A 12,790-nucleotide genomic window follows, 5' to 3' on the forward strand; every position below is an offset into this window, starting at 1 on the left:
AGTAAAGTCTGGTTTTAATTCTGATCAGGTCTTCAGAAAGAACAGTTGCATGCTTCTTAGTTGTCTCAGATAGTGTGTTTCTTGTTCTGTTTTTTTTGCTAGGTTGAAGCCTACCCTTCATGGATGAAGAATGAAGGTTTACAATCCATAGTCTATTAGTCTATAGTTTTGTAGAGTAGTATCTTTTTTGGTTTGTAATGGACAGCTTTTAGCTTACTGTATATGATGAGCTTTTCTTATATCTCTAAAAACAAATTTTCCTGATATAATATAGTGAAATACCACAATTTTGCTGTCTCAAATCTCTTATGCTTTTGACAACATTTTCTGATGATATTGAATTATACTCTCTCCAAGTCTCCATCCCAATTGTACATTAACAATGATTCATGACGCGAATACTTAGAGTGCATGCATTGTAGAATATGCTGTTAGAATTCTCAAAGCCAAGATCAACTAATTTAATTCATAAAACTTTCCAATGTCAAAATTTCCTAGATATTATTGTTACACAGAAAAAGGGAATTGTTACAAAGATAATTTTCTACAAAAACAATTACAATACAGAGCAACAAAATTGTAAGCAGATATAGCTGTTACAGCATCTGCAAGTTCAGGATTTGAGCTTCTTCTGAGAAGACTTTGACAGGTCATCTTTCTGGCGATGCTTACGCTTTTTCTTGTCAGCAGACGGTTTCTGTTCAACATCATTATCACCCAGTTCTTTACCCGATTTTTTTCTGTTTTTTATGCTTCTTTGAAGAATCGGAGCTCGTGAATGATGCCAAGACAGTGTCAATCTCTTGCCTCATCTTCTTTATATTCGTTTGCTGGGTTGCTTTCTTAGAAAGATCAGTAGTAGGAGGATTCTTTTTTTCCCAGGAAACACTTTCTTCTTCAACAAATTCGGCTAAAAAGTCCTTGTAAACAGTGAGTTTAGACTTCTGTCTAGATCTCCATTGTTCAGGTTGTCTTGAGAAACTGGACAGGAGATGATAATAAAAAATATATATATATATATATATATATATATATATATATATATATATTCAGGAGCCAAAAAAAGGTAGAAATGCATCGGTCTTAAAAATTTCACTTAAATGCTTGAGTTAAAGCTTAATCTTAAATTCACAATTTCTGAACCAGATGGTCCAGCATGCTTAATCAAAATCGCTTTGCAATTCAATGACGAGGATCACAAGCATCCAATTTTGACTTAAGAAGCTTAAGCTGATCATATAGATTGCAGCAACTGACTTTCCACTGCCACATACTTAAACCTTTTTTTCATAATTATGCTCCTTAATCAACCTAACATAATACTGCTCAAAGAATGATAGAAGAGCTAAGCAAGCTTACCCATCAACATCAAGATTCCTCAAGAGAAGAGGACCCTGCCTTGTCTTAGAAAGTTCTTTCTGTACACCAAGCATATCAGAGACTATCACTTCTCTCAATGGAACATCACTAGCATTAAAGCACTTTTCAACAGTGAAAGAGCCCGATGGGTGCAATGCAAGCTCTCCAAAATGACCCTTCAACCTTCATAACATATACAGAAATGATGTGCTAATCAGAAAACTGGCTGGCTGAAAAAAAACAAAATGCTAACTCTCCTATACACTTTGTTACTCAGTCTTCTATAGTTTCTCTTTGGTCACATCATAGAAATAGATAAAGTTAAACAGAAAGCTTCTTTATCATATTTTATTGAATGTAGAATGCAACGTCAGGGAACAAGTGGATAATTAGTTCAACAGAAAATAGGGCTAAGACTGTACTTGCTAATCAACTTCTTCTTCTGTTTTTCAGGAGCTTTTGAACCCAGAAACGCTTCAATAACACGTGCGCCTGCAGAATCTTTCAAAGCTTCCAGGACATGAGAGCTGTCCATTGATGTGATGCTTGTGATGTAAGGTTGTATACAGTCCTGCAATAAACAAGCTATACTGATTCAAGAACTTCACATACAAATTTCAGCTATGAAGGAATAAGGTTTCTTCCAAGTACTATGAAGACATAGCAATAACAATTTTTTAAAATCTGAAGGTTGTAAGAAATAAAAATGTGAAGTTATAGATGATCATTATATTTGCTACATTACTACTCATTTATGCTTGCCATAATTAACCCGGGAGAGGGGGGGGACTAATGTATCTTGACCTCCCGAGTCCTACTTTCCCTAGCTTAAAGCTAAAAACAGTGCTGCAGTTGATGTTTTTCTTGTTTGGGAAACATTGCAATAGATTCTTGAATCTTTCTGAAAAGAATTACAAAGTAAATACAATGCATAGCATGAGAGAAGCATTTTCATCTAACATGCACTATTTATTTTCTCCAGATACATAATAGTATGAAGAAAAGAAAGCAGGAGGCTACATACACTTGGATATTTAAATAGTGATTGCAGAATTAGAGAGCCCATAACATGTACTCTACAGCCACTTGTCCAGCTCCAGTTTGCTTTATCCTTGGAGAATAAGTAATTATCAAGTAATAGAAATCGAGGTACAATGCAATTCGGATCCTCATTAGCTATGATTACAGCAGCTGCAAGCTCCTTAGAGCACTGTCAGTCAAACAAAAAAAATAACTATAATCAAATCTACTGAAGCCTAAATAAATTTTACAGGAAGGAAAACCAAAATAAATTATTAGTGCACTGCTTAGACATAGTTGACATCATCATTGCTGCAGCTTGCTACAAAACTACTGCAGCACAACATAAGATATACGAGACGCTCTCTGTGAAGTTTGTACCTTGTGCTCACAAGCATGGTGTCTCTGACTTGCTGCAATCAAAGATGCAACAACGCCTGCTCTTCCCATTTTCAGGAGATCCCTCATTCTGGGTCCAAGCTCCTCACACATTGCACCTACCTAGAGGATAACATGAATGAATTACGCAAGGTATACAACAAGAATTGCTACAAGACTTGGCATATGTTTGAGGGACTCAAGAAACAAAATGACAAGATATAGTTATCTGTAAAAAAGTAGAGGATAAGATTTAAACATTAATGCACAAGCATTTTATGCAGCACTATTGTAAGTTTGTAACCAATATTCCATGTACAATAGAAAGTGACATACTTGATCTTGGTTTCTTGCATAAGATATTAAGGCTTGCACAGCAAAGTTGGCGTAGTGATGGCATGAAATATCATACAACGAACCCTTGAAGATTTTCATGAATATCTCATCATACAGAGTATCTGGAGCCACTTCCAATATGACCTGCAAAGTATGGCAGCTTTTTTCAATTAAAAAAGGAGGATGGAGGGAGAAATAAAATACACCCAGAAATAATATGTTTAAATCCTTCAATCTACCACCTGCAATAAACCACACCTTTGCCTCCTAAAGAAGCCCGAAACAGTGAACACTATTGGATTCTTTCACTCAATTTCTTCAATATATCTTATGAGCTTGCCTTAAACTGAACTGGTAATTTCTAATACAACCACTGACATGAAAATATGTAGCAAGCTGCACAACAAGACAACATAGGCCAGGTTGCTAAATCCTTTGATAACTATCACTGTGTCCAGCAGTGACAAAATGGGTACATTGCCATATATTGGGAAGAGGATGAGTATATAAAGGAAAGAGGATGAAGAACGTATACAGGAAACACTAAAATGAAGTAAGAATTTATTGGTTCTGTACCTTTACAAAATTACATTAAACTGAAAGTCTACTACAACTTAAACTGAAACAAAACCAAACAGGTAAAATCAGTTTCTACTCCCAAGCATGGGTGTATAAGAGGGCAAACTAGGTGGCACCTTCTTATAGCAGATTTTTCAGTTATTAGTCCAGATTTCTTAACTAAAGTTTAGTAACATTGCGAGTCACAAAGGATAACCAAGTCATTATAGTGGGTCTCTATCAAATAAGAAGAGTGGTAATTTTAACATTATTCATCTGTTTACCTTCTAACTTCAAAAATTTAGACAAAAGCTTAACATTTCAGTCACAAACTCACAATTCTTGATTGATCCAGGAAGGAAAATAACTTTCAATCAGAATTGGATCCTATTAAAATCAAAATTAATAACAGTGGTATTTGAAGCAGAAATTACTGTTCATGAACAAAAATCCAATAATTTTCATACATAAAATCCTACCTCCATCAAATGGCTAAATGCACTTTCTTTTACCAAATCTCTGATGTTCTGAACCTCAGTTGTCTCTATGAAGTAACTTTGATCTGCATTCTCCACATTGCAACCCATAATAACAGGAATGATACGGAGGAGCTCTTGCTCTTGTCCTGCTAACAACTTCAGAGCTGTCTGCACGGTACAGAATCCACAGAATTATGGAAAGTAGACAAGTATTCAAGTTATAGAGTTGTAACTAGATAACTCTAACAGAATCCTAGGCTATACAAATTTGCACAGACAGGTGACAAGCAGCCAACAATTGAAGCCGTATAAAGTTTCCAGCCTTTTGCATGGAAGAGTCAGGTTTATTCAGGCTACCTGGCCATCTTAATCAGGTTTCCACATAAAATTCACACCAAATCAAGTTATCCTACAAAATGGGACGATTGGATGACAAGATTACAAGAGCAAGAGGCCAAGAGGAATGAAAAAAATATGGAATAACTAGTACTTCAGATTATAATGCCTAAGGCTCTTGGAACATACCTGCAGAACCAAACTGCTATACTGGTCCACTTGTAGGGCAGCAATATCCGTTGCGCTACACTTTAACATTTCAGACACAACAAACTCGAGTAAATCTGGAAACCCTTGATGGACAATCAGTGTCTCATTCTTGTGCTCTTTATCAGAATAAAGATTCAACCTTCGAGATAAAACCGTAGATGATTTAGCAGAATGGAACTCTGAATCCAATGGTACTCCTTTGCATAAACATAGAAGACTTCGGATCACATGAGATCCATGACAGTTGCACATAACAACTACAGGTTTTCGGACTATTTCCTGGCAAGTAAAAAGTAGAATGATGCCTGTCAGTCAACAGAGAAATAAATGCTAACAAAAAAAAAAAAAAAAAAAATCCAAGACAAGTATTTAAGCTACAACCTAGGAAAAAAAAAAAAACTATGCACTACAAGATCTACTTTGCATTGATAGCAACCATGTTACCTCGCACCATAACAAATCTAGAGAGCATATCAGTAAGATAAAGAAGTATCATCAAGAAAAGGCAATAAAAAAATAATAGCAAATGACAAAACTAGAAAATCCTATTTGTTCAGCATAAGAGTAGAAATAAGAAGAATAAAAGAAATAAAAGACTACCTGGCATAGCAAGGTTAAAGTATCTTTGATTAGATTGTAGAAGTCTGCATCTTGGAGATGACTAGATAAAGAATTGAGAGCCGTTTCTGCAACATGAGAGCCACACCTATCTATAGCAATCCGACCAAAATCCTTTGCACAACTACGGAGAAAACCACAAAGGTGGTCCGCGTCACAGCCATCCAACAATGTTTGCATTGTGTGACTGATAATATGGTCAGTCGCAAGTTCCATTTCTTTCCCTCTGCTTTCCTCCAAAGCATTACCACATACAACAGGACGCTCCTCCAACTCTACTTCACCACTTTCTAGTACATTCGCAATCTCAGAGAAGTATTTCACTGTTTCAGCATCTATCTGCTGCCTATGTGTATATTAGACTCATGTTAGCATTTCAGTAAGCACTCAAAACACCAAACGAAATGGCAACAACAAGATACCACAACATTATCATCTTAAAAGGTGAAAAAGTATGAACAGAACAGACACCTGATATATGAGGTCTCAGCATACTCCGAAAAATCTTGCTTCTCTTGATATTTCTTATCGTTAAAAGCCCCATCAGATTCACTTCCATGGGAACCTTTAGACTGGTAACTCCCATCAGAATTTCCACGTTTCCCATCTGCCTTTCTCCGCATACTTCTACTTCCTCCCTGCCTAACAATGCCTACGTCTTCTCCAAATAACCGACAAGTCTCAACAACAGTATGATCCTTCGTCCTTCTAAGAGGTAAAGCTTTCGAACCAACAGCAACCATACGAACCCAAAGCTGCCACAGGACCATAATCAACAACAAGCATTTTAGCAAATTGACAAACCATAAGAAGTGTTCAACAATACAATAACCCCGGTTTCGGCGCATAAATTGTTTTAAGTTCTTTTAATGTAACTCTTGTTACCAATTGAACACAAATTTGGAAGCCTACAACTATACCTAAGTAATAAGTATCACCACACTCCTAACCTAACCTGCCACAGAACCATATTTCTTAATCATTTGAGCATTTCGGCGAGACAATAAGCATTCGCCTCGGCTCATGTGCTTAATTAGGCTTAAAAATACAACACATTAGCAACAAAATTTGACTCAATCAACAGATTAGGCTCAAAATATCACATAAATTCCTTTTCGTTTAAGAATATCAACGTAAAATGCACATAACAATGTTCTAGCAATTAAATTAACAACTTCAGCAATAATAATAAAATCTAAGCCCTAAATTGACTATACTGCCAGTAAAATTAATGGTATTGTGAAATTAAACCATGTATTGAGAAGGAAATTAATATTCGATGGTTAAAAGGAAGAATAAACATCATACCTCAGAAGTTGCTTCAATGGAGGAGAGAAAGCTCAGAGGCCGCTTCAATGGCGAATTCAGAGGACGTTTCAGTGGAAAAGAGAGAGAAGCACAGCGCAAGTGAAAAGCTTCAGGAAAATGGAAAGAAGGTTAATGATACGAGTACAGGGAAGGGTCAAAACCACACCCGAGTACCCGACCCACCCAATTCAAAACCCACCCAAAAAACATACGAGATAAATTTCGACTTGTATGAATAATTTAAACTTAATCTGACCCGACCTTACCAAACTCAAACCCAAAACAATTGAATTGACACAGTGAGTTGTTAGACACCGGTTTGCACGTGCGTGTCAGCCCACAAAAAGAATACACTTCCGTAGCCCAATCCAACACTAACCAAACAAAACTCTTAAATGTTAAAGCCACTCTTTAAGCAGGAATTGAGCAACAATTTTGTGATGCAGTCGAATCAATTAAATACTCGTAGCAATGAAGGTATTAATTACGATATTATCTAACAATTGGACCGCTCATGTAAAATGCAAAGTATATTACTTATTTTGTTTCAAATTAGATGACACTTTTTTATTTTACTTGCATTTGTTGATGTATATATTCAAGTCTAAATATCTCTAATTATTGTGTCATAAAAAATATCTCTAATTATCAATAAGTAAAAATTATAAAAGTTGAAATTTCAAAAATACATATTAAGAGATTTTTTCCAATGAAATCTCGCATGACAACTACGTTTTTTTTTTAATCTATAAATCACAAAATAATTCAAAGTAGGGTTTGTAAATAGTGTCAAAAATCAAAACATGTCATCTATTTTAGAATCGAAGAAGCATACAACAAGAAAAATGAAGAAGACTACTGGCTTAGGTCTTAGGATGCAATGTAAGTTATGTTTAGCTAGTTAATAATTATTTGAATAAGTAATGTTGATTTTGTGAATAATTATTTGAAGACTTTGTCGAAAAAATTAAAAAATGTGATCTCCAAGTAGAAGCCCTAGAAGGGACAAATGAAGTATGAAGTTTTTGTAAAAAATACACAACCTTATTTTTATCATGTCTTTCTAATTTAATCGAGTTATTCCGAATTTGATGCTTTAGGAAAAGAGAAAGGTATGCTTTGATTCTTAAAAACGTGAATTGTTTTATTTAAGTTTCTTTAGGTTGTCGGTTCCCAACTTTTTACTCTAATAATTTGTACGATAAATGCTTTTTCGACTAAAATAAGTTTTTAGTGGAGGAGGTAAAGCAAAAAGACTCCTTATTGGTTGTCCACAAGAGATTTTGTTGGATTATCCTAACAGAGTAACAGTTAAGTTTATAATTTTACTTTTAAAACATGGTGAAAGATATATGTAGGGTTGTATATAAGAAGGTAAAAATAAAAAGAATTGATAATAAACAAACATTTATTACACCGATATACTTGTAAATTGTCGATATTAAATTCCCAACTTAATACTAAAAAATGAATTATATTAAATGCTTATATGCAGCATTACCCTTATAACATTAACATTTCTAATTTATGAATGTTGTTATAACCTAGGTACAATAACGAACATGCATGTATAATTGTATAAACGTACCAACGCCACTTAATTGTCAACCATGCAGGCATGCATTAACATGTGGAATATGGATTAGAATTGAATTAAGATTGTAGCAAGATATTATTAATAGTTTATAACGGATTATTATTAAACCAACTGTATATAAGTAATATTAGAATTAATATCATTAGTACTTCGTATAACTCAATTATTTTATTAGAGGTTCTCAACGATGTTGTTTGACCTTGATTGATTCCTAAGAACCCAAAGTAGTATTTTTTATTAAAGTTTATTAAGGGGCTAAATTATAAAATTTGAACATGTATATGTATATATGAATTTATTCGCAGTATTATTTGTGAGATTTATAAATTCTTTTGTTATAATAATAAGAAATGGAGGTAGTATATTAACATAGTTATTATATTACCTTATTACGGATGAAGTATCTAATTAGTTACACTCAATTATTGATCCAAATATATATATTGAGCATCTTATTATGTCAATATTACTTTTGAAAAGTACTTTAAACGATCATAACATTCCTATAATATATATATCTCCCCATGTATACTACCTCTTTCCCATCAAAACAACCACAACCTTCTTATCCTTTTCTCATCAAACATTCAAGCTAGAGAAAAGCCATAATCATGAAACAATTATCTAAAAAACACAAGAAACTACTCTTAATAGGCCTTCTTTCTTCCCTCTTACTCATAGCCACCACTGTCGGTGTCGGCATTGGAGTAAGATCATCTCACCAAAGAGACAATAACAACCCTAGACTCACCCCCGAAACACATTTGGTTCTTAAATCTTCGTGTAGTAGTACTCGATACCCTGACCTTTGTTACTCGGCCATTGCTTCCGCTCCTTCCATCACCACTACGAAAATCTCTTCTCAGAAGGATGTCATTGCTGCTTCCTTAAACCTCACTACTCGGGCCGTGGCGCATAACTACTTCACAGTCGAAAACCTCATCACTACACGTAAGAATCTTACGATTCGTGAGAGGAATGCCCTACACGACTGTCTGGTTTCTATAGATGAAACCCTGGATGAGCTCAGGATGACCTTACAGGACCTCCTGAGCTACCAGCATAATAACAATAACAATAACAACAATAATAAACGCGGTAAGTCCTTAAAAAACTACGCGGATGATATGAAGACACTCATATCAGCTGCCATAACCGATCAAGAGACGTGCCTAGACGGATTCTCCCATAATGACGCGGATAGGCACGTGAGGGAAACGCTCCAAAGCGGGCAAGTCCACGTAGAAAAAATGTGTAGCAACTCATTAGCAATGATCAAGAACATGACCGACACGGATATGGCTGCCGCGACAACCACTAAGAAGAACTCGAGGCAGCTTTATGCTAATAACGATCTTGGTCGTCATGAAGAAGAGTTCGGTTGGCCACATTGGATGTCAAGTGTGGATAAAAGGATCCTCCAAGAGGGTCCTACAAAGGTGGATGCCGTGGTGGCGGCTGATGGGAGTGGTGATCACCGGACAATAGGCGAGGCAGTGGCGGCTGCCCCGGTAATGAGCAAGAAGAGGTATGTGATTAGGATCAAAGCAGGAGTGTATCATGAAATTGTGGATGTTGGTAAGAAGAAGACAAATCTTATGTTTATTGGAGAAGGAAGAACTAATACTATTATTACTGGAAAGAAGAATGTAATTGATGGCAGCACTACGTACGATTCTGCTACAGTTGGTAAGCACATAAAACTACTTCCTTTTTTTTTTTTTTTTCTTTTAAACTATTTGATTTTGACACTATTTACAAACTACACATTAACTAACTTTTGTGATTTATAACTATGATAAAACATAGTCAAATGGGTTCTTGTTTGAATTGTCTTAATGTTTATTTCATTAACATTTAATTTTTATAATTTTACAATGTCATAAATTAAAGATATTAATAATTAATAAAATAGTGCATTGAAAAAAAAAAAAAATAGTGCACGCATTGACATGTGTAATAATATAATGATGCCAACTAAATAAAAATAAAAATGGAGGTAGTATATAGGACTCGGTACTCCACATATCGTCCCCATGTTATATTTTGCAATTTTCATGGCAAAAAGAAGAATATGATGTTTTTTTCTTACTTTTTTTTTAAAAGAAGAATATAATAATGTGGATAAATAAATGGAATGTCATTTACTTTAAAATTTTCATTTAGATTGGTGGCATACCCATGCATGTATATATATTGTATATACAATGATTTAGAATAAAGTAGTACATTATTAGAGAAAAAAAAATTATATATGGTTGTTTTGCGATAAATGGAAGGATTGATAATTAAAGTATTTTTTTTTTCAATCACAATATTAATTTGGACCATTTTTTTTTAATAAATTTATAAGTGAAGTAATGTTCATGTGATGGAATCCTATTATATTCATCTTCACACGTACATGCATATATACTTTTTTAATAACAATTTTTTTTTTAATAATTTTGTTATAAAGATATTATGCTGCAATTAATTAAAAAATAATAGAGGAAACACTTTAATAGCTTGGTACAGGTTGAATCACTAGAGTAATGAGTCATTATCGTGCACTATTAATGGCTTTATTTCCAATTGCCTATTTCAATCCATTTAGCTCGAGTATGACACATGCTTGTGTTAATTGTAATTTATTTCCACATTTTGTCCTCTCTCTTTCTTATAATCAATTTTCGGTTGAATAGTATATAAATGGACCAAAATTTTATTCAATATAATGTTTGTACAATGACGATTTTTGACATGTATTAATGTATTATTGTTGAAATTATTGTACATATGGTTGAATTTTCTCACCTTCTTTAATAACAAGAAAAGTAGTAAGATTATCCTTGATTGAAAAATTATATTTTTTTTTTTTTGAAGAAAACTTGAAAAATCATACTTGCATATACTATTCGGCTAAGCTATTCCCATTCATATTTTATAAAAAGAAGTATATTTCATGAAAAAAAGAAATTAAGTTAATTATTACCTTAGCTTAAAAAAGAGAATCTCAAAAGTAAGACTCCATTTAATTTATTTCAAAGTGATGATCTTAATTGATTTTCATGTCTTATTAGTCCTTTTCACTACTTTAATAATAAGCTAGTTAATTGATGACGATGCTAATTAATTAGAATGTATCATCAATTAGTACCATAAACAAAGTTGCAAATTGAAAAAGAAGCAAACAACATTATGGAATTGTCACTATTACTCTAGACTCTCTAATAATTAACTTGATTGAGCATTGCATTGCAGCGATTAATGGAGAAGGTTTCTTGGCGCGAGACTTGACCTTTCAAAACACCGCTGGTCCATCAAAGCACCAAGCCGTAGCACTTCGTGTAGGAGCAGACCTCGCAGCATTCTACCAATGTGACATCTTAGCATACCAAGACACATTATACGTCCACAAAAGTAGACAATTCTACGTCAAGTGTCTAATTGCTGGCACGGTAGATTTTATATTTGGTAACGCGGCAGTAGTGTTCCAAGACTGTGACATTCATGCACGTAAACCAAATCCAAACCAAAAGAACATGATCACGGCACAATCAAGGACAGACCCTAATCAAAACACCGGGATTGTGATCCAAAAATGTAGAATTGGAGCCACTTCGGACCTACTAGCCACAAAAAATAGCTTTCCGACGTATCTTGGTAGACCATGGAAAGAATACTCTAGGACAATAATCATGCAATCATCGATGAGTGATGTGGTTCATTCAGCAGGGTGGCATGAATGGGAAGGCGACTTTGCACTTCAAACTTTGCATTATGGAGAGTATAAAAACTCCGGTCCAGGAGCCGACACTTCGAAACGTGTACAATGGAGGGGTGTTAGAGAACTTACTGATGTTGCCGAGGCTCAACAATACACTCCAGGGAATTTCATTGCTGGAGGAAGTTGGTTAGCCTCCACTTCTTTTCCTTTTTCTCTTGGTCTCTAATGAACTATTTTACCATTCAATAATTTGATTTGATTAGCATAAACTCGTACTTCGTGTTTGTTGTACTGTTGTGTTAGTAGTTGGTTGATTGCAAGGGTTAAGCGCCTAAGCTAAGGGAATAAATAGGGCATGTTTGTTTCTACTTGTTAAGTCTCTACTTGTTAAAGGAGTTGATCATATAAAATGATGTATTAATCTATTGATGTAATAGTAATGTTTGTTAAATCAAGATAGAAATGTTTAATTTTACAACTTGTTTATAATCCGTTAAAATGTGTAAAACCATTTAATGAATTGAATTGGAGCTTATATGTTGTTCAAACTTTATCCGATGTTGTAATAGTTAAGCCCTTTACAAAAATGAGATTAAAGATGGGCACGGGTCGTGCCGGCACGATTCCGGCACAGCACGGCACGATTCCGGCACAGCACGGCACGATTCCGGCACAGCACGGCACGGCGGCCCACCTGTGGGCCGTGCCGTGAACATCTGGGAATCGGCACGGGCACGGCATGAGGGGCGGCACGCTGATCGGCCCGTGGGTCGGCACGCCGGCACGACACGTGGCACGAGGGCACGACACGAGGCCAACCATAATTATACACTATTTTACAATTCTTGTATTATCGAACCTCGTATTCCGTATAATAAATGA

The 12,790-nt window shown here is 34.9% G+C and overlaps 1 protein-coding gene and 1 pseudogene across 2 annotated transcripts; one reads left to right on the top strand and one right to left on the bottom strand.

Moving 5' to 3' along the window:
- Window positions 1–437: 437 nt before the first annotated feature.
- Window positions 438–6,708, bottom strand: LOC145570187 (pumilio homolog 23-like; annotated as a pseudogene). Its single transcript, XR_014096405.1, has 11 exons — window positions 6,603–6,708; window positions 5,766–6,049; window positions 5,277–5,640; window positions 4,656–4,955; window positions 4,131–4,298; window positions 3,094–3,237; window positions 2,761–2,880; window positions 2,384–2,569; window positions 1,782–1,930; window positions 1,360–1,542; window positions 438–981 (listed from the first exon to the last, which is right to left on the bottom strand). The product of XR_014096405.1 is annotated as a pumilio homolog 23-like (transcript).
- A 1,979-nt stretch (window positions 6,709–8,687) lies between these two features.
- Window positions 8,688–12,386, top strand: LOC145570188 (pectinesterase-like). The gene is made up of 2 exons (XM_081629206.1): window positions 8,688–9,888; window positions 11,443–12,386. Exons 1-2 carry the CDS (start codon window positions 8,811–8,813, stop codon window positions 12,132–12,134), a joined length of 1,770 nt encoding a protein of 589 aa, XP_081485332.1. The 5' UTR covers window positions 8,688–8,810; the 3' UTR covers window positions 12,135–12,386.
- Window positions 12,387–12,790: the final 404 nt, after the last annotated feature.

This window comes from Chenopodium album, chromosome 12, assembly GCF_948465745.1.
Source record: "Chenopodium album chromosome 12, dcCheAlbu1.1, whole genome shotgun sequence".
Lineage (NCBI taxonomy): Eukaryota > Viridiplantae > Streptophyta > Magnoliopsida > Caryophyllales > Amaranthaceae > Chenopodium > Chenopodium album.